The sequence below is a fragment of the Arachis ipaensis genome, chromosome B2 (genome assembly GCF_059453495.1).
Source record: "Arachis ipaensis isolate K30076 ecotype BB chromosome B2, ASM5945349v1, whole genome shotgun sequence".
NCBI lineage: Eukaryota > Viridiplantae > Streptophyta > Magnoliopsida > Fabales > Fabaceae > Arachis > Arachis ipaensis.
In genome coordinates this window covers 1,110,349-1,129,921 of record NC_142437.1, presented here as the reverse complement: position 1 = coordinate 1,129,921, position 19,573 = coordinate 1,110,349, and the positions used below count along the sequence as shown (strand labels likewise).

Below are 19,573 nucleotides of genomic sequence, written 5' to 3'. Positions count from 1 at the left end.
AATCGGCATTTAAGCCATAAATCACTTTTTCTCAATTCATTTCAGTTTGAAATCAAGTTTCAACTCTTTTCAACCTTGGCTTTAAAGATCTCATTTCTCAAATCATTTCAGGCTCACAAGCCACTTTTACTCAAGGTAAATTCCCCTTTTAAAACAATGCCACTCTCGGCATCTTTTTTCCAAAACTTCCATAACCATGGAAAGTTAAAGAGTCATTTTGAAACATTCAAAATCATCCATACAACAATGGGATTTATAACGAAGTTTCTCGGCAGAGTCCCAAGTCTTTAGGGGAGAATAACATAACTCATTTTGCCAAATTCATTTAAAATCATTAAAACATTGGCTTTCCGATTTGAGTACTAAAATAGGATCTAAGCCAAACCGAGTCACGTAATCATTTACTTCTTTCAAAGCCGTTTCCTTTACTTAAGCAAAACCAACTTCAACCCCCATGATAAATTCTAGGACATTTCAACCGTTCAAAATTGTTTTAGTCTTGCAAGAATTCAGAATTCAAAGAGTACTTAAAACCTTTCTCAAAACATTTCAAAATGAAACATGTCAAGAGACATTCAAGTTCTTTCAAAGTCATTGAAACTCCTCTAATTGAACCCCTCCAGTCAAATTCAAAGGCATTGCCCTTGTCACATTTAAAACAGCTTTAAAACATAAGTTTCATCTAAATAACTTTCTCCTGAAAGAGATACAATGCCTTTCTTAAAAAGCAAGACTAAATCACAATTTCCTCTTCAGTAATTCATTTCAAAAGCATGAATCATTCTTTTCTTGATAATTCAAATAAAATAGTAGAAGTCTTTAACTCATCATTTTTCCCAAACAACATTTCAATAAAGACTCGGATTTTATAGAAATTTCGGCAGCACCTCCCCTAAAACTTGGACTTTGCCACCTGGTTCGGGTCCCAACTAAACCGTTTCACAATCCTTTTCAACAGCCCAAAATCCAAAATCAGTCCAAGGCAAGCCAAAATCCAACAGTCATCTCAATTCCACATTTCAAGAAAATCGTTTCAAAATCAAATCATTATCAGCCGAATAAACTCATTTTTAAAGCTTTAAGGAAACGGTTCAGCAACAGTCATTTATCAAACCAGATCATTTAAAGCAACCAGGATGAATTCAAAAGTGTATTCTATTTTTCACCTTCTCAAGAAAATCAACTCAACTCAAATCAATTTCCAACGGATTTAAACTCGAACTCAAAGCTTTAAAAGAATCAACTTCAAAAGCATTTCGTTTCATAAAACTACACAACGATTCAGCCAAACAAACATTTATAATCACTTGAGACAATCAAATAATACATAAGGCTGATACAATCACCAAATACACAATATCTCATATCAGTATCCCTATGTAATAGTTCCAATGCATAAAACATAGTTTTTGGAAAGCGCCCCTACCTCAAAACGCAAATTCCATAACCCAAACGTCTCATAGAGTCCTTTCTGCCTCAACCCGAACTGACAGCAACCAAAACCTCAGCTCTCAGTCACGTTCAAAATAACCATAGCAACACTAATTGCAACATACAATAATCAGGATTCGACTCCACGTTACCAAAACTCATATTCATTAACCAAGCACAACAAGGTACTAATGTGAGGCTTTTCGAAACATAATTTCTTACCGGAATGACAACACGAAGCAGCTGCGATTTCAAACCGGTGGCAGCAACAGCTCCAACGGTGGCCAGAAACTCCGGTGGATCAACTAGAAAAACCGCGCAGCATCAAAACCATCTCAAAAACAAAAAAGGCAAAAACCTCAAATAAAATCCTTACCGGCAACTTTTTCGGCGACGGTAGAAGTAGCCAGAAGCTCCGGCGGTGGTCCCGGGAGTCGCAGAACCACTCCTGGCGACCAGAACCCTTTTCTGACGGCGGCAGTTCCGACCGAGGCGGCGCCGGTGACGCGATCGGCGGCCAGGCGTGGTGGTAGGGTTCCCAGCACACCTTCAGATCTCTCTATCTCTTCTGCTCGGTGTGACTGAACGGCCTTCCTTTCAACGGCGCGCTGGTGGCGAACCCTAGCAGTGGCGGAGATAGGTGGCAGTTTCTGACGGCAACGGAAGCTCTGGCGGCGTCGCGGGTGGCCTTCCCCCCTCTCTCCTGTCGGGTCGTCTCTCTCTCTCTCCTCGGGTTTTTCCGACAACAGCGGCGCAAACGTCGTCGACCACCGTGGCTGGGAGCATCTCCTTCGACGGCGAGGAACAAGGACCCAACAACGACGGCAATCGGCAGCTCTTTCCCCCTTCTCCGCGGCACTCTTCTCGATCTGTCTCTCTCTCTGTTTCCTGCGGTGTCGGTGGAAGCTCGACAGGACAGCGGCGGCGCGACGCGGTGAGGGCGACAGTGGTGCTGTGAGCGGGTAGGTGCGGCGGCTGTTCCGCGGGGAGACGGCGACGGCCGGGCGTAGCAGGTTCGGCGGCGGCTCTGCACAATGCAGCCCCTCCCTCTCTTCCCACTCTCCCGCCATAGCCCCTGCCTCTCACTCCACGGATCCCTTTCTCTCTTTGTTTCTCTCTTTCTTTCAATTAGCTTGCAGCTGCTACTGCTGCATTAGGTATCATGGGGTGTACCGGGTCAGGGGAACTGGGTAGGGTTTTTAGGGTTAGGGTTATGTGTGTTGAGTTTTAGGATTAGGGCAAAATTGGGTTCAAGGGTAATTTTGTAATTTCAAATAAAAGTAGGGGTAATATAGTAATTGAAACCCAAATTAAATCCAACACTAATTATACATAGAAAATACTATTTGTTCATCAATTTTGACAAATTACTTTCAATAAAATGTCCAAATCAAATAATTAGGAATAATATAATTAAATCCTTTATTTTCCAAAGCAGCAGTATTAATACCTTAAAATATAAATTATTCAGTCCAAATCATATAAAATCCCTATTATTTCATAACTATCAACTTCATAATTTGAATATAGAAAATAATCCAATAATTATAAAATTGAATAATAATCATAACTTATCTCAAATCCAATAAATCAAAACTTGCCTTACTTATCTTTAATAAAATAATTTCTGAAATTAAGGCTATAAATAACTATATGATTTGAGTCGTGATCATAATAAGACTTTTCAAAGGTTCTGGGTCTTACAAGTTGTCTAAAAATTAACATTTGATTATTATTATTATTATTATTATTATTATTATTATTATTATTATTATTATTATTATTATTATTATTATTATTATTATTATTATTATTATTATTATTATTATTATGCTTGTAAAGACTTGCATTTTAAGTTTTAATATGTAATTTTAATTTCATTTATATAATTTTATATTTTTTAAATTATGACCGGGTCAACCGAGTGAATCAGTGACCCATCGGTTGAACCAGTGACCCGGTCATATGACTGGGTGGATTGCCGATTCAGTTCTGATAACTATAATTGTAGATTTGTAGCCCTTTTTTCTTACTATATTAGTTTTAGTATATTAAAGGCAAAATTTCCAAGGCGTAGAGCGAAGAAAATGGTCAAACAATCAACTTAATTGAAGGAACTTAAAACCCAAACGCAGCAACCTCAATTCAAAGAGCTTGAAATCGAAGGTACAGCAAAATCAAATAACAAATCTCTTGATTAGCATAAAGTTTTCACTATTTATTTATTTTTATTAAACCTCTACCTGTGTGTTTGTGGCAGTGGAGCGTCAAATCAGTGCAATTAAGGTGGTTTGTGATGTTGAGATTGAGCGATTGTTGATGGAACTTCGTTTGGTTCGGTCATGTTTCAGTGAGGAACAGCTCCGGAAGCCAATGCTGCAGGTCTTCGAAGAAACCTTACCGAATCCCTCAATTGTGAAAGATGAAGGGAATGGAAAATTTGATGTGAAGTGGAAAGAGAGAAGGAGCAGAATGTCCACGACTTGTGGTGGTGTAGGAAGAGATTTGCACGCTTCTCTGTTCTAGAGGCTTTCGATTGCTTTTCCTTCGGAATGTCCTTTTTCAGTTCCTCAGTTTGGTGGTTTTGAATACTCTATCAATACTGGTAGTGTTTAGTTTTCTCTTTCGATTTAACTCATTTCATATCTGAATTAAAGTTTCCTAAATTGAATTTAAAAAAAATGGAAATGTATGTTACGAAACATACTATTGTTCTGTGCCCCTTTAAATGTTTGAGTTCTTTCAATTTTGAACGATTTTACTATAGATATTATAGTTCTTATATATTTTGGCATAGATTATAGTTGATACCTGTTAGTTTACTTCTTTGTTGGTAGGGAGAACAGGATTTCTTGGTGATGAAAATCTTCATTTTAAGGACTTTGTATGTTCTCTATCTTCTCTGTGCACTTTGATTAATTGTATTTTGTAATATCCTTAGCTGGCTTGTTTGGGTCACTTACATAGGACTTGATGCGACATAAAATTGGGGTAGCTGTGTAGGAGTAGCATTAATATAGCACTTCCATTCTCATTTCCATTATGTGCTGAAGCATCCACGAATTGATTTGAATGAGAAATGTTGCTATTCATTTAGGATCCTTTCATGTGCAGATGGAAGAGAACTTGTCTCTATTACTAGTTTCATTGCATACGCTGCTAAATCTATTATGACTAACTTAAACAGCTTGCAAAAAAAAAACTAATTAGTGATTGCATTGTATTGTGATAATATGAATTGATTGAATCTCTGTTACATAGGTTTTTAAGGAGCCATGTGAAGCTCAGACTCTCACAAGTCAAGAAGGTCTTCAGACTCCCAATGTCCGAATTTTCTCCCTTTATTTTTTACCTTCTGTTTTTTATGGATGACTTTATGAACTCTAGTATTCATTGCTGAGGCTATTTTTTAAACAGTTGTGATTGATTTGGATTTGTTGCCTTTTGCAGGTGAGTAGTCAGCGCTTGTCTGTTGGGATGACACCCAAAACCCTTAGGCTGCCGAAACCTAGCGAGATGCTTCTCTCTGTCCATGGATCACCTTTTGGTGTTTACAAGGAAAATAACATGGAAGCTATATATGGTATGAAGCAAATGTTCTATTTGAAACTATTGCTATATCTTGTTCATTTAGTTTCCTTGTTGCATGAAGAGATACTTTTCTAAAAATAAACTACCAAGAACGGTACTCGAAAGTTTATTCCGCTAATAAAAATAACCTAGAAAGATAACAAATAAGCTCCAAAAGATTTAAAAAGTGAGAAAACTAACCAAATATTAGTTATATTTTTTCATAAAATACTTTAGATATTAGATTTCAATGCGATTTTTTGTAAGTATTATTAGAAAAATGAGACTTTGTCATAGTTAAAATTTGGTGATTTGTCAAGGAATTTTTCAATGTTTTTTGTGAATGATTGAATTTAAAATAAAATGCACAAGTTGTTTGCTAAATACAAAATTTCTTTATCATTTATGTAAAAAAATATGATATTTTTGTTAATTTTGTCACGTTTTTAAATCTTTTGAGACTTCTTTGTCATTCATAGAAATCTTATTTGGTTATTTTTCATAGCGATATGAGTTTTTTGGTGCAATTTTGATAGTTTACCTTGTTCCTAATAGCATGTGAGCTATTTTTAGCTCAATTTGTTAGTTACTTTATAAGCTAAGCTCTTAAGCCGGTGAGCTATTGAGCTTGAGCTAAAAATTTGAGCTCATTTATTAAATGAGTCAAACTTAACTTTGCTATATTCCATGAGCAGGATTTGGTAGAGTTGATGGAAGGTATACCGGTTCGGAATTCCACAAAATACTTCCGTTGTTAGTATAGCCCAACCGATAATCAATCCTCAATCCCAAATTAAGAAAGGGTGGTTGTCACAAGTGCTAACCGCAAATAAGAATGTAACCGGAGTATTTAGACTCCGGGTCGTCTCACGAAGAATGGGCAAGCATGTGCTTTAGCATTGATCAGAAATACAGGGTTGAGAATCATGGTGATAAAAATTAACTACCAAGCTTGTCATGCAAGAAATCTTAAAATGCAAGAAACTCTAAATTTAAGCAATTAACTAAATCAAGAACTAGCAACTAAGAATTTTGGTTTTTCAAATATGAATCAAAGGTACTCTTGACTAAGCATGGGAATTGGGGTCTCTATCCTTGTCTTCAACTATAATTGGCCAATTGTGACGAACCAAACTCACTAAGTCTACCTCAAAGAACCTTAAGTACGTGACATTTACTCCTAGGGTTGAGGTACGTCAAGTGGTTTGACCAATTTCAACCTATAAGTCCCAACCAATCTACTAATTAGTAGTGGGTTGGTGTTAATGGGTGTCAATTTGGTCACTAAGGGTTCTCCAATCAACAATCCAATGAGACCCAATGACTCAAGGCCACCCAATTCTCATAACTTAGACCAAGAGTAAAATAAACTACTCCATAATTAAAGCAAACATTTCATCAAACACATAGAATACACTAAATAGAGACATGTTCAAATTACAATTAAATTGAGAATTATGATAACCCACTAACAATCATCTATAAAAACTACACAATTAACACTAGCAATCACAAGAAGCATCAACATATTCATAGAAATCAACACCCACAATGTTCATGAATTGGGGTAGAAAATTGAAAAGCAACAAGACAACACAATCAAGATAAGATCTAAACAAAATAACACTAGAGGATTCAAATTGAGTAAACAAGAGTATCAAACAACAAGATCCAATCCAGTAATTTCACAATGGGAGATCAAAATCAAGCTAGATCTAGGGAGGAAGAAGGGTTCCCTCTCTAGATGAACAAAAACTACCCAAAAACTCAAAATGTGTCTAAGTGTCTAATGTGTGATCCCCCTTGCTCCTACAATCCCTGGGTCATTTCCATGCAGAGCTAGCCTTCAATTGGGCCCCTCCAGGCCTCAGAAATCGCCAGCCACAATTTCATTAATGAGGTCACGTGCTGGTCGCGACGCATGTGCGCCAGGTGCGCGCGCGCGCCGATGAGCTCCTGAATCCACCGTGCGCGCCGATGACAATTCTTCCAATGTCCGCGAGAGCGTCAGCTATATGCGAGTGGCCACAATAGTACGCATCCACGCGTGTGCGCCAGGTGCACGTGCGCGTCGATGACTGAACTCCAAGCCTCCAAAGCTCCATGTTTCTTCACTGGTGCATGCTTCCTTCTCCTTTTCTAGACCAATCCTGCTCTGAAACTCTAAAATCACTGAACAAACACGTCACAGCATCGAGTGGTAATAGAAGAGATCAAAATATAGCAATTCTGGCTCAAATAAGCTTATTTTCAATCACAAGGTCAAACACGGATGGAGATACAAAACCATGCAATTCAAGTGGATAAGTGTGGAAAATATTGACAAAATCCCCTCAAATCAGCACAAGATAAACCAAAAAAATTAGGGTTTATCAAACCTCCCCACACGTAAACCATGCATGTCCTCATGCTAAAGATAAGAAGACCAAAGGATATAGGGAAAAGAGAGTTGTGGAATGCAACTAATGCAAATGCATCTACCTACTTGGTCAAGGGTGAATCTATCCTCCAAGAATATATGGGAATACATAGGGTTAAAGTGACATGATAGTCCAAGAATCCTACCAATTAAAAGCATCACAATGCGGTGAACATAACTTGCAATATGTACGCTTGTGAAAGCCAGGAACAAGAAGTTGAGCATCGAACCCTCACCGGAAGTGTATCCGCTCTATTTGCTCAAGTGTATAGGGTTCGCCACTCAATTCCCTTCCAATCATGCTCTCCAAGATTTGTCCTTCATCTAACAATCAACAATTATTTTAATGCATGCATACAGTTATCATGAGGTCTTATTTTCGATTGTAATGGGGCTAGGGTGAGGGTAAGGATGCATGTATGGCCAAGTGAGCTTAAGATTTGTATCTTTGATTAGCTTAGATCCTCACCTAACACATACAATAACCTATGCAATTCTAATACATAACCTAGCTACCAAATTATCCACTTTTCCTCATGCTCATGTATTTCTCTTTAGTTCTTCATCTGCATGCATTGGTGATCATTGGCTTTGCCTTGGGGTAATTTGTCCCCTTTTCATTGTTTCTTTTTCTATTTTTTGTCTCTTTTGTTTTTCTCTTTTTTTTGTCTATTTTTTTTTTTTACATTCTTCCTTTTCTTTATTTTTGTTTCTCTTTGCTTGTCCCCTTCTTTTTGGGGATTTTATGTACAAGAGTGCCAATGCATGCGGTCCAATCATTCAATACATAAGTATGTTCTTACCTCCCAAAATTTTTTTCATTACAATTACAAAAACCTACCTTTACATCTACCCAAGTTCCTAGGTATTCCCTCCCAATTGAATAACACACACCCTCACTCACCTAAGCTAATCAAGGATCCAATTCCAGGGACATTCATTGTTTTTCGCTTAGGGGTGTTGACGTGCTAAAATTAAGAACAAAAGGGATTATTATGGGCTCAAAGTTGGTTAGCAACGGTAGATAAGGGTTAAGGCTATTTTGGGGAAGTGACTATTGAAATGATGGCCTCAATCATGTAAATGCATTCATTCACCAAATAAAGGACATATAGAGTCAGACAAATCAAGGATTACACTCATGGAAAGAGAACGTTCGCACACAAGAAGCAAAATAAGTAGTCATAAGATGTGACCACGCCATTAGGCTCAAGTCCCACAAGCTTGTGTTCTTAACTCAACAATCATGTTCCAAAGTACATTCTTCTAGCAAGTTTGTCACAAAAATTTTTTTTTTCAATTAATTGGTAGGGTGCCCTAAAAACACATTTTCTCAGAAAAGGAAGTTATTACTTTGACCAAGTGTAAACTAACTATCATGCAAGGAGTATTCACAAGCAAAAGTTAACTAACATGCAATCTACTGACTAATCAAGAACATCCATGGGTGAGGAAGAGTTGGTTACCCATGGAGATCGGTCGAATGACCTCCTCACACTTAGAATATAGCACGGTCCTCCGTGCTACTAGCAATACGCAAAGGACGGTCGGGACCGGAACTAGCACTATCCTCTTCATCGGAGCTCCCGTCAGTTGGGTTCAAAGTGGATGTGAATATTTCGGGTTCTTTCAGTTTGGGGGTAACACAACACAGAGGCTTCTTGATGTAAGTATAGCGGCGTTGGTTGCGCCGCTCATATCTATCAATCTTCCGGTGGAGATCTTCAATTCGTTGATGGGTGGATCTTTGTGGTAGTAGTGATGATGATGTGGAAGGAAAAATAGGCTGCGGGGTAATGTCAAGGCTTGGGGTAGTCAAGGGAAGCTGTAAGTATCTCCCACTCGGGACTACATCGCCCTTGGCCAGAATTATAGCCTTCGTGTCCGTGGTCTCCCAATGAACACCCGCTGCAGCGACTAAAGTAGATACCAATGATGGAAATGGCAAATTACCCCGAGCATGGACTTGACTCATTGCTTGTTGGACAAGAAGTGGAATGTTCACCGGTCTCTCTGTGAGAACACACCAAACAAGCAAGGCAAGATCCGCCATGAAGGACAACTTGTGGGTGCTAGGTAGCACATAGTGGGAGAGGATCTGGGCCCAAGCTCTAGCTTCTACAGTAAGGTAATGTGCATCGATGCACTTGGGCTGCATCCGGAGTCGTCCTTGGGTCCAAAATGTCTCTGGCTCAGCGATGACTCGAAGAATTGAGTCCCAATCAAACCCAAACGCACTCCGCTGACGTAAGACCTCTTGGTATCCATCCATTTCCCTTGGTACCGGTAGGACATTAAGCACTTGCTGAATAGCCTCTTCTAAAATCGGGACTTGCTTTCGGCGCACATATACTGATTGAAGAGATGGGAGGTGGTAGTTGGTATAAAACTCTACCACCCACGAGAGATTGACCTCTTGTGGTTTTCTCAGAAGAAAATCCCATCCTCGCCACTCGATGCGGGGTAGGATACAATGGGCAATCTTGTCCGGAGGGGTGAGTAGATGCTCAGCATGATAGTTCCGATCAACCATGGCGGGGAACACAAGTTCACAGAAGCGGTTGGGGAACCTTAAAGAGTCCCTTTCCGGATTGCTCTTCTCTTTTTCATCAATAGGAGCGGATGCCTTCGCTTTCTTAGAAAGAGGTTTGGCTCCTAGTGTAGGATGCGCCTTGGAGGATGACTTTTGGGGCGCCCTTTTTGTGGCCGGTTTCCTTGGTTCCTTCCCCTTGCCTTTTTTGGTGGCCATTCTGAAAAAGGAAAGAGAACGGAAAACATTAAACCCAAATAATCATCTCATGGAAAACATCATGCAAGTGAGAAGTAGTGCCCAGAGTAAATTGTGGATCTTGAAGACGCGACAGCTGCACATGTGATCAAGAACAACTAAAGAAGCATGGGTCACAACACTTAGTATGGGATGCAAGAGTGAATAATGCATGCAATGTGGCATGAGAAGAGTGCACTCAAGTATCCAAAAGAAAGAACAAGTCATGTGAAGTGAGCATTCAATTGGTGAGCATAAAGTAGAATGGCTCAATATGCTTGAAAGATGGCAAGTGAATGAGGAAGAAGCACTAAACTGCGGGTACAAGACCAAAACAAACAAAAATGGCATGTGTGCATTTCCTCGAACACTTGGCGTGCAATTAACAAGTAATGAGCAAATATAAGAAACTCACTCAATTAAAGCCTCAAAATGAAACATCAATCATCAACACAAGATCACTTACTTACAAAGTCATCAAATGACAACAACAAGATTTACTCAAGCAAATTAAAGTTCAAGTTCATCATCCATGGAGAAATAAGAAAGGAAAAATCAAATGAACAAGCAACAAGCAAATAAAAGTAAGAGAGAAATAAGAAGGTACTAAAAGAAGCATGCAACTAAAAGAAGAAAATGTGAAAAGAAAGTGAGAGATGAGAGTAGAAGAAGCAAAACCTTGAGAGGGAGAGAGAGGAAAGATGGGGTTCTTGCAAAAGGAGAAGAGGGGAAGAGAAATGTAGGGCCACCGGAGGCGGTGGTGGTTGCCGGTGGGTGAGCGGAGACAATGTAAGTGAAGTATGGAAGAAGAGGAAAGAGTAAGTAGTGGAAGAAGAGAGAATTAGAAAAGAGATGAGAGGAGGGACGAAGCAGGGGCGCGCAGTTTAAAGCTGGGCTGCGCGGCCGGCGCACGCGCGCATAGCGCGCTAGCGCGCCGATAAGGGTTGGGCAAGGGACGCGTGCGCGTCCCTTGCGCATACGCGCAAAGATTGGCACGGGGTAGCCCAGAGTAGGCCTAACTCTCTGGTTGTTGTACCAGAGTTGGCATGCGGCATAAGCGACGTGGACGCGCACAGTGCGCGTTCGCGCATATGAAGAGGGTGGCAATCGACGCGGACGCGCCAGGTGCACTTGCACGTCAGGTCGCGGGCATAGAGCAGGCACGACTTTGGCACAACTCTCTAGTTTTTGTACCAGAGAGCTCAGAATACACACACGACGTGCGCGCACGGTATGCTTGCGCGTCGATAGCGAGACAGCAGGGTTGCGCGCAGGCGCCACGTATGCTTGCGCGTGGGCCACCTGACACGAAGTGGGCACAAAAGAGGCACAACTCTCTGGTTTTTTATACCAGAGTATAAATGCACCACCGGCGCGCTGGCGCGCGGATGCCCAATTTCCCCCCTTCTTTTTTTTTTGTTTTTTTTTGTTTTTTTTTAACAACACAGGAAAAAGAAAATGTAATTCAACATACTCTTGGCATACAATCAACTAGATAGGTTGAGAAAACACTCACAAAATCATACAACACTCAAGATGAAATATTTCAACAACACAACCAATACAACAAAGATTGCCAAGGTTAACAAAATCCTAATGAGTATCACAATATTCAAACAAATTCAACTATACCTATCATATCAACATATATCAAAACAAGCTCAACAATCATAAAAAATCATGGAATTCACAAGTATCTAAGCTAGAAACAAGAAAGTATATACAAGAACGATCATACCGCGATGGGGTGTCTCCCACCCAGCACTTTTCTTTTACGTCCTTAAGTTGGTCGATCCTGTGCTCAAGCTTCCTCTTCTTTTGGTGCATCCTCCAGGAGGAGCACTTCCACTTCCTTGGGTGATTTGTAGCCATGGTACTTCTTTACTCTATGTCCATTCACCTTGAAGGTTGTCTTACTTTGAGGATCAAACAGCTCCACTACACCATAGGGTTTAACTTCCTTCACCTTAAAGGGACCTTCCCATCTTGAACGGAGCTTTCCAGGCATGAATCTGAGCCTCGAGTTGTAGAGGAGAACTTCGTCACCTTCTTGAAAATCTTTCTTCCGAATGTGGTGGTCATGGAATGCCTTAGTCTTTTCCTTGTAGATCCGGGCATTTTCATATGCCTCTATTCTAAGATATTCAAGCTCCTCTAACTGCAATTTTCGGGCTACACCCGCCTTGGTGATGTCCATATTACACTGCTTCACTGCCCAATAGGCTTTGTGTTCAACTTCCACTGGGAGGTGGCAAGCCTTACCATAGACGACCCGAAAGGGGCTCATCCTTAACGGTGTCTTATAGGCCGTCCTGTATGCCCACAATGCATCTCCCAACCGAGTGCTTCAGTCTTTCCTTTGTGGGTTTACCACTTTCTCCAGGATTCGTTTAATCTCTCGGTTGGACACTTCTGCTTGCCCATTTGTTTGGGGTGATATGTAGTTGAAACCTTATGTGCTATCCCATAGCGCTTGAGTAGTGCTTCTACTTTTCTGTTACAAAAATGGGAACCTTGGTCGCTCACGATTGCTCGTGGCGACCCATAATGGCACACAATATTATTTCTAATGAAAGAAATCACAGCATTGGCGTCATCAAGGTGAGTATGTATCGCTTCTACCCACTTTGAGACGTAGTCAACCGCTAACAGGATATACAAGTACCCACTTGAGTTGGGAAATGGTCCCATAAAGTCTATGCCCCATATATCAAAGATTTCGCAAAATAGCATGGGTTGTTGAGGCATTTCATCCCTTTGAGATGCATTCCCCGACTTTTGACATTGGTGACACGACACACATAATTGGTTAGCATCCTTGAACAGCGTGGGCCACCAGAATCCACAATCCAAAACTTTTTTCGCCGTCCGTTGTGGGCCAAAGTGGCCACCAAACTTGGATGAGTGACAAGATTCAAGAATTGGTTGGATTTCAGATTCTGGAACACATCTGCGAATTAATTGGTCTACTCCTCTCCTCCATAAGTGGGGGTCATCCCAAATATAATATTTGGAATCACACCTCAACTTATCTCTTTGGTGTTTGGAAAAGTTGGCAGGGTAAATCTTAGCAACCAAGTAGTTCGCCATGGGGGCAAACCAAGGAAAACTATCCGAAACAGCATGCAAACCTTCTAAAGGGAATGATTCATTGATCGGAAATGGATCATACTTAAGATTTTCCAAGCGGCTTAAATGATCCGCAACTAAATTTTGTGATCCACTCCGGTCCCTAATCTCAATGTCGAATTCTTGCAAAAGCAAGATCCAACGTATGAGCCTAGGTTTTGACTCATTCTTTGTCAATAAATATTTCAAGGCAGCATGATCCGTGTATACCACTATCTTAGAGCCTAGCAAGTAAGATCGAAACTTATCTAAAGCATAAACAACGGCTAAAATCTCTTTCTCGGTAGTGGTATAGTTGGATTGTGCAGCATCCAACGTCTTTGAGGAGTAAGCGATGATATAGGGGAGCTTACCATCGCGCTGGGCTAGCGCGGTACCTACGGCATGATTTGACGCATCACACATGATCTCGAATGGCTGCGTCCAGTCAGGGCCCCTCACAATCGGTGCTGTGGTAAGTGCTCTCTTTAACTCCTCAAATGCGTCCACGCAAGCACTATCAAACTCAAAGTCCACGTTGGTGCACGAAATTGTTGCTCATAATTAAACAAAACTCAAATCACATCCCCGGCAACGGCCCCAAAAAAACTTGGTGCACAATACCATGGTCCAAACATAACTTCGCAATTTCGCACAACTAACCAGCAAGTGCACTGGGTCATCCAAGTAATACCTTACGTGAGTAAGGGTCGATCCCACGGAGATGGTTGGTATGAAGCAAGCTATGGTCATCTTGTAAATCTCAGTCAGGCTGATTCAATTGGTTATAATGATTTCCGAATATAAAGATAAATAAAATAGAAAGTAAAGATAGATATACTTATGTAATTCATTGATGGGAATTTCAGATAAGCGTATGAAGGTGCTGTTCCTTCTGAATCTCTGCTTTCTCACTGTCTTCATTCAACTAATCTTACTCCTTTCCATGGCAAGCTGTATGATGGGTTTCACTGTTGTCAATGGCTACCTCCCGTCCTCTCAGTGAAAATGGTCCGTGCGCTGTCACTGCCCGGCTAATCATCTGTCGGTTCTCAATTTGGTTGGAATAGGATTTACTATCCTTTTGCGTCTGTCACTACGCCCAACTTTCAGGAGTTTGAAGCTCGTCACAGTCATTCAATCCCTGAATCCTACTCGGAATACCACAGACAAGGTTTAGACTTTTCGGATTCTCAAGAATGCTGCCAATGGATTCTAGCTTATACCACGAAGATTCTGATCAAGGAATCCAAGAGATACTCATTCAAGCTTGTTGCATGTAGAACGGAAGTGGTTGTCAGGCACGCGTTCATAAGTGAGAATGATGATGAGCGTCACATAATCATCACATTCATCATGTTCTTGGGTGCGAATGAACATCTTAGAAGAAGAATAAGCGTGAATTGAATAGAGAAACAGTAGTACTTTGCATTAAAACTCGAGGTACAGCAGAGCTCCACACCTTAATCTATGGTGTGTAGAAACTCCACCGTTGAAAATATATAAGAACAAAAGGCAGGTATGGCCGAATGGCCAGCCCCCAAACGTCTAAGAACTGAATGTCCAAAGATCTCTATGATCCGAGGATTAAAACGCGGATGAAAACACAATAGTAAAAAGTTCTATTTATACTAAACTAGTTACTAGGGTTTACAGAAATAGTCTAAGTGCATAAATCCACTTCCGGAGCCCACTTTAGTGTGTGCTTGGGCTGAGCCTTGAGCTTTCACGTGTAAAGACTCCTTTTGGAGTTGAACGCCAAGTTGTAATGTGTTTTTGGCGTTCAACTCTGGTTTGTGACGTGTTTCTGGCATTTTACTCCAGAATGCAACATGGAGCTGGCGTTGAATGCCAGTTTGCGTCGTCTAAACTCGGTCAAAATATAGACTATTATATATTGCTAGAAAGCCTTGGATGTCTACTTTTCAACGCAATTAGAAGAGCTCCATTTGGGTTCCTATTGCTCCAGAAAATCCACTTTGAGTGCAGGGAGGTCAGAATCCAACAACATCAGCAGTCCTTTTTCAGCCTCTGATCAGATTTTTGCTCAGGTCCCTCAATTTCAGCTAGAATTTACCTGAAATCATAGAAAAACACACAAACTCATAGTAAAGTCTAGAAATGTGATTTTTACTCAAAAACTAATAAAAATATACTAAGAACTAACTAAAACATACTAAAAACTATATAAAAACAATGCCAAAAAGCGTATAAATTATCCGCTCATCACAACTCCAAACTTAAATTGTTGCTTGTCCCCAAGCAACTGAAAATCAAATAGGATAAAAAGAAGATAATATACTATAAATTCCAAAATATCAATGAAGCTTAGTTATAATCAGATGAGCGGGACTAGTAGCTTTTTGCTTCTGAACAGTTTTGGCATCTCACTTTATCCTTTGAATTTCAGAATGATTGGCATCTATAGGAACTTAGAATTCAGATAGTGTTATTGATTCTCCTAGTTAAGTATGTTGATTCTTGAACACAGCTACTTTCATGAGTCTTGGCCGTGGCCCTAAACACTTTGTTTTCCAGTATTACCACCGGATACATAAATGCCACAGACACATAACTGGGTGAACCTTTTCAGATTGTGACTCAGCTTTTCTAGAGTCCCCAGTTAGAGGTGTCCAGGGTTCTTAAGCACACTCTTATTTTGCTTTGGATCACGACTTTAACCACTCAGTCTCAAGCTTTTCACTTGGACCTGCATGCCACAAGCACATGGTTAGGGACAGCTTGATTTAGCCGCTTAGACCTGGATTTATTTCCTTGGGCCCTCCTATCCATTGATGCTCAAAGCCTTGGATCCTTTTTACCCTTAACTTTTGGTTTTAAGGGCTATTGGCTTTTTCTGCTTGCTTTTTTTTTTCGCAAGCTTTTTATTCATTGTTTTTTCTTGCTTCAAGAATCAATTTTATGATTTTTTAGATTATCAATAACATTTCTCTTGTTCATCATTCTTTCAAGAGCCAACAAATTTAACATTCATAAAATTCAATATAAAAAATATGCACTGTTCAATCATTCATTCAGAAAACAAAAAGTATTATCACCATATCAATATAATTAAACTAATTTCAAATTCGAAATTCATGTACTTCTTGTTCTTTTGGTTTTAGAACATTTTTCATTTAAGAGAGGTGAAGGATTCATGGAATTATTTATAGCCTTAAGACATAGACTAGACACTTATGATCATGTAGTAAAGACACAAAACATAGACAAACATAAGCACAAAAAACCGAAAAACAGAAAACATAAGAATAAGGAAGATTAAGGAATGAGTCCACCTTAGTGAGGGTGGTGCCTTCTTCTTGAAGAACCAATGGTGTTCTTAAGCTCCTCTATGTCTCTTCCTTGCCTTTGTTGCTCCTCCCTCATAGCTCTTTGATCTTCTCTAATTTCATTGAGAATGATGGAGTGCTCTTGATGTTCCACCCTTAGTTGATTCATGTTATAACTCAATCCTTCTAAAGAAGTGTTGAGTTGCTCCCAATAGTTGTTTGTAGGAAATTGCATCCCCTGAGGCATCTCAGGGATTCCTTGGTGAGTAGCTTCTTCATGCGTCTCTTGAGATCCATGAGTGGGCTCTCTTGTTTGCTCCATCCTCTTCTTGGTGATGGGCTTTTCCTCTTCAATGAGGATGTCTCCTTCTATGACAACTCCAGCTAAGTTGTATAGATGACAAATAAGATGAGGAAAAGCTAGCCTTGCTATGGTGGAGGGCTTTTCGGCCACTTTGTAGAGTTCTAAAGAGATGACTTCATGAACTTCTACTTCCTCTCCAATCATGATGCTATGGATCATGATGGCCCGATCCACAGTTACCTCGGATCGGTTGCTAGTGGGAATGATGGAGTGTTGGATAAACTCCAACCATCCTCTAGCCACAGGCTTAAGGTCAAGCCTTCTCAGTTGAACCGGCTTGCCTCTTGAGTCTCTTTTCCATTGAGCTCCTTCCACACATATGTCCATTAGGACTTGGTCCAACCTTTGATCAAAGTTGACCCTTCTTGTGTAGGGGCGTCATCTTCTTGCATCATAGGCAAGTTGAATGCCAGCCTTACATTCTCCGGACTGAAATCTAGGCATTTCCCCCGAACCATTGTAAGCCAAGTCTTTGGGTTTGGGTTCATGCTTTGATCATAGTTCTTAGTGATCCATGCGTTTGCATAGAACTCTTGAACCATTAAGATGCCAACTTGTTGAATAGGATTAGAGATGACTTCCCATCCTCTTCTCCTAATCTCTTGTCGGATCTCCGAATATTCGCCCTTTTTGAGCTTAAAAGAGACCTCAGGGATCACCTTTTTCTTGGCCACCACTTTATAGAAGTGGTCTTGATGGGCTTTTGAGATGAATCTCTCCATCTCCCATGACTCAGAGGTGGAAGCAATTGCCTTCTCTTTCCTCTTTCTTGATGTTTCTCTGGCCTTAGGTGCCATCAATGGTTATGGAAAAACAAAAAAGCTATGCTTTTACCACACCAAACTTAGAGTGTTGCTTGCCCTCGAGCAAAAAGAAAGAATAGAAGAAGAAGAAGAAGAAGAATGGAGGATAGGGAGAGATGTGTGTATTCGGCCAAGGGGGAGAAGAGAGGATTGTGTTGTGTGAAAAAGAAGAAGTATGGAGGGGTTTATATAGTGGAGGGAGAGGGGTTATGGTTCGGCCATTTAGGGTGGGTTTGGGAGGGAAAGGTTTTTGAATTTTGAAGGTAGGTGGGGTTTATGGGGAAGAGAGAAAGTGAGTTGAGGTAGGTGGGGATCCTGTGGGGTCCACAGATCCTGAGGTGTCAAGGATTTCTCATCCCTGCACCAATGAGGCGTGCAAAACGCCCTCTATATGCAATCCTGGAGTTTAACGCCAGACTGTAGCATGTTTTTGGCGTTAAACGCCAGTTCCAAGCTTGTTTTGGGCGTTCAACGCCACTTCCAAGCTTGTTTCTGGCGTTGAACGCCAACTTTCCTGAGAGTGCAATCCTGGCGTTTAAACGCCAGATTGGTGCTTGTTTCTGGCGTTTAACGCTAGATTCATGCTCTGTTCTGGCGTTAAACGCCAGCCAGATGCTCCTTACTGGCGTTTAAACGCCAGTAAGCTCCTCCTCTAGGGTGTGCTGTTTTCAATGCTGTTTTTTATTTTTCTTCAATTTTTGCAGTTGTTTTTGTGACTCCACATGATCATGAACCTAAGAAGACATATAACTAACAAAGATAAAAATATAATTTAAATAAAAATTGGGTTGCCTCCCAACAAGCGCTTCTTTAATGTCAATAGCTTGACAGTGAGCTCCCATGGAGCTTCACAGATTTTCAGAGCATAATGATGGCCTCCCAACACCAAACTTAGAGTTTGAATGTGGGGGCATCACAACACCAAACTTAGAGTTTGGCAGTGGCCTTCCAACACCAAACTTAGAGTTTGAGTGTGGGGGCTTTCTTTGACTCTGTATTGAAAGAAGCTTTTCATGCTTCCTCTTTATATCTACAGGAGGATAACCTTGAGCCTTAAATACAAGGTAGTCCCCATTCAATTGAAGGACTAGTTCTCCTCTGTCAACATCAATCACAGCTTTTGCTGTGGCTAGGAAGGGTCTTCCAAGTATGATGGATTCATCCTCTTCCTTTCCAGTGTCTAAGATTATGAAATCAGCAGGGATGTAAAGGCCTTTAACCTTTACCAACACGTCCTCTACCAATCCATAAGCTTGTTTCCTGGATTTGTCTGCCATCTCTAATGAGATTCCTACAGCTTGCACCTCAAAGATCCCTAGCTTCTCCATTACAGAGAGAGGCACGAGGTTTATCCCTGACCCCAGGTCACACAGAGCTTTCTCAAAGTTCATGGTACCTATGGTACAAGGTATTAGGAATTTACCAGGATCCTGTTTCTTTTGAGGTAAAGTTTGTTGAACCCATGTATTTAGTTCATTAATGAGCAAGGGAGGTTCATCTTCCCAAGTCTCATTACCAAATAACTTGGCATTCAGCTTCATGATTGCTCCTAGATATTGAGCAACTTGCTCTTCAGTGACATCTTCATCCTCTTTAGAGGAAGAATAGTTATCAGAGCTCGTGAATGGCAGAAGGAGGTTCAATGGAATCTCTATGGTCTCTATATGAGCCTCAGATTCCTTTAAATCCTCAATAGGAAGCTCCTTTCTGTCTGGAGGACGTCCCATGAGGTCTTCCTCATTGGGATTCACGTCCTCTCCCTCCTCCATGGTTTCGGCCATTTTTATTATATTAATGGCCTTGCACTCTCCTTTTGGATTT

At 40.6% G+C, this 19,573-nt stretch overlaps 1 protein-coding gene and 1 pseudogene across 1 annotated transcript; one reads left to right on the top strand and one right to left on the bottom strand.

Annotated features, from left to right (window-relative positions):
- Positions 1-3,396: 3,396 nt before the first annotated feature.
- Positions 3,397-5,764, top strand: LOC148572772 (uncharacterized; annotated as a pseudogene).
- Positions 5,765-11,988: 6,224 nt separating this feature from the next.
- LOC148572771 (uncharacterized) lies at positions 11,989-12,384 on the bottom strand. The gene has a single exon (XM_088504755.1). The coding sequence runs from the start codon at positions 12,382-12,384 to the stop codon at positions 11,989-11,991; it is 396 nt and encodes a 131-aa protein (XP_088360881.1).
- Positions 12,385-19,573: the final 7,189 nt, after the last annotated feature.

Excerpts from the sequence above, each read along its gene's own strand:
- LOC148572771 (XM_088504755.1), bottom strand. The coding sequence starts at position 12,384 with ATGGACATCACCAAGGCGGGTGTAGCCCGAAAATTGCAGTTAGAGGAG.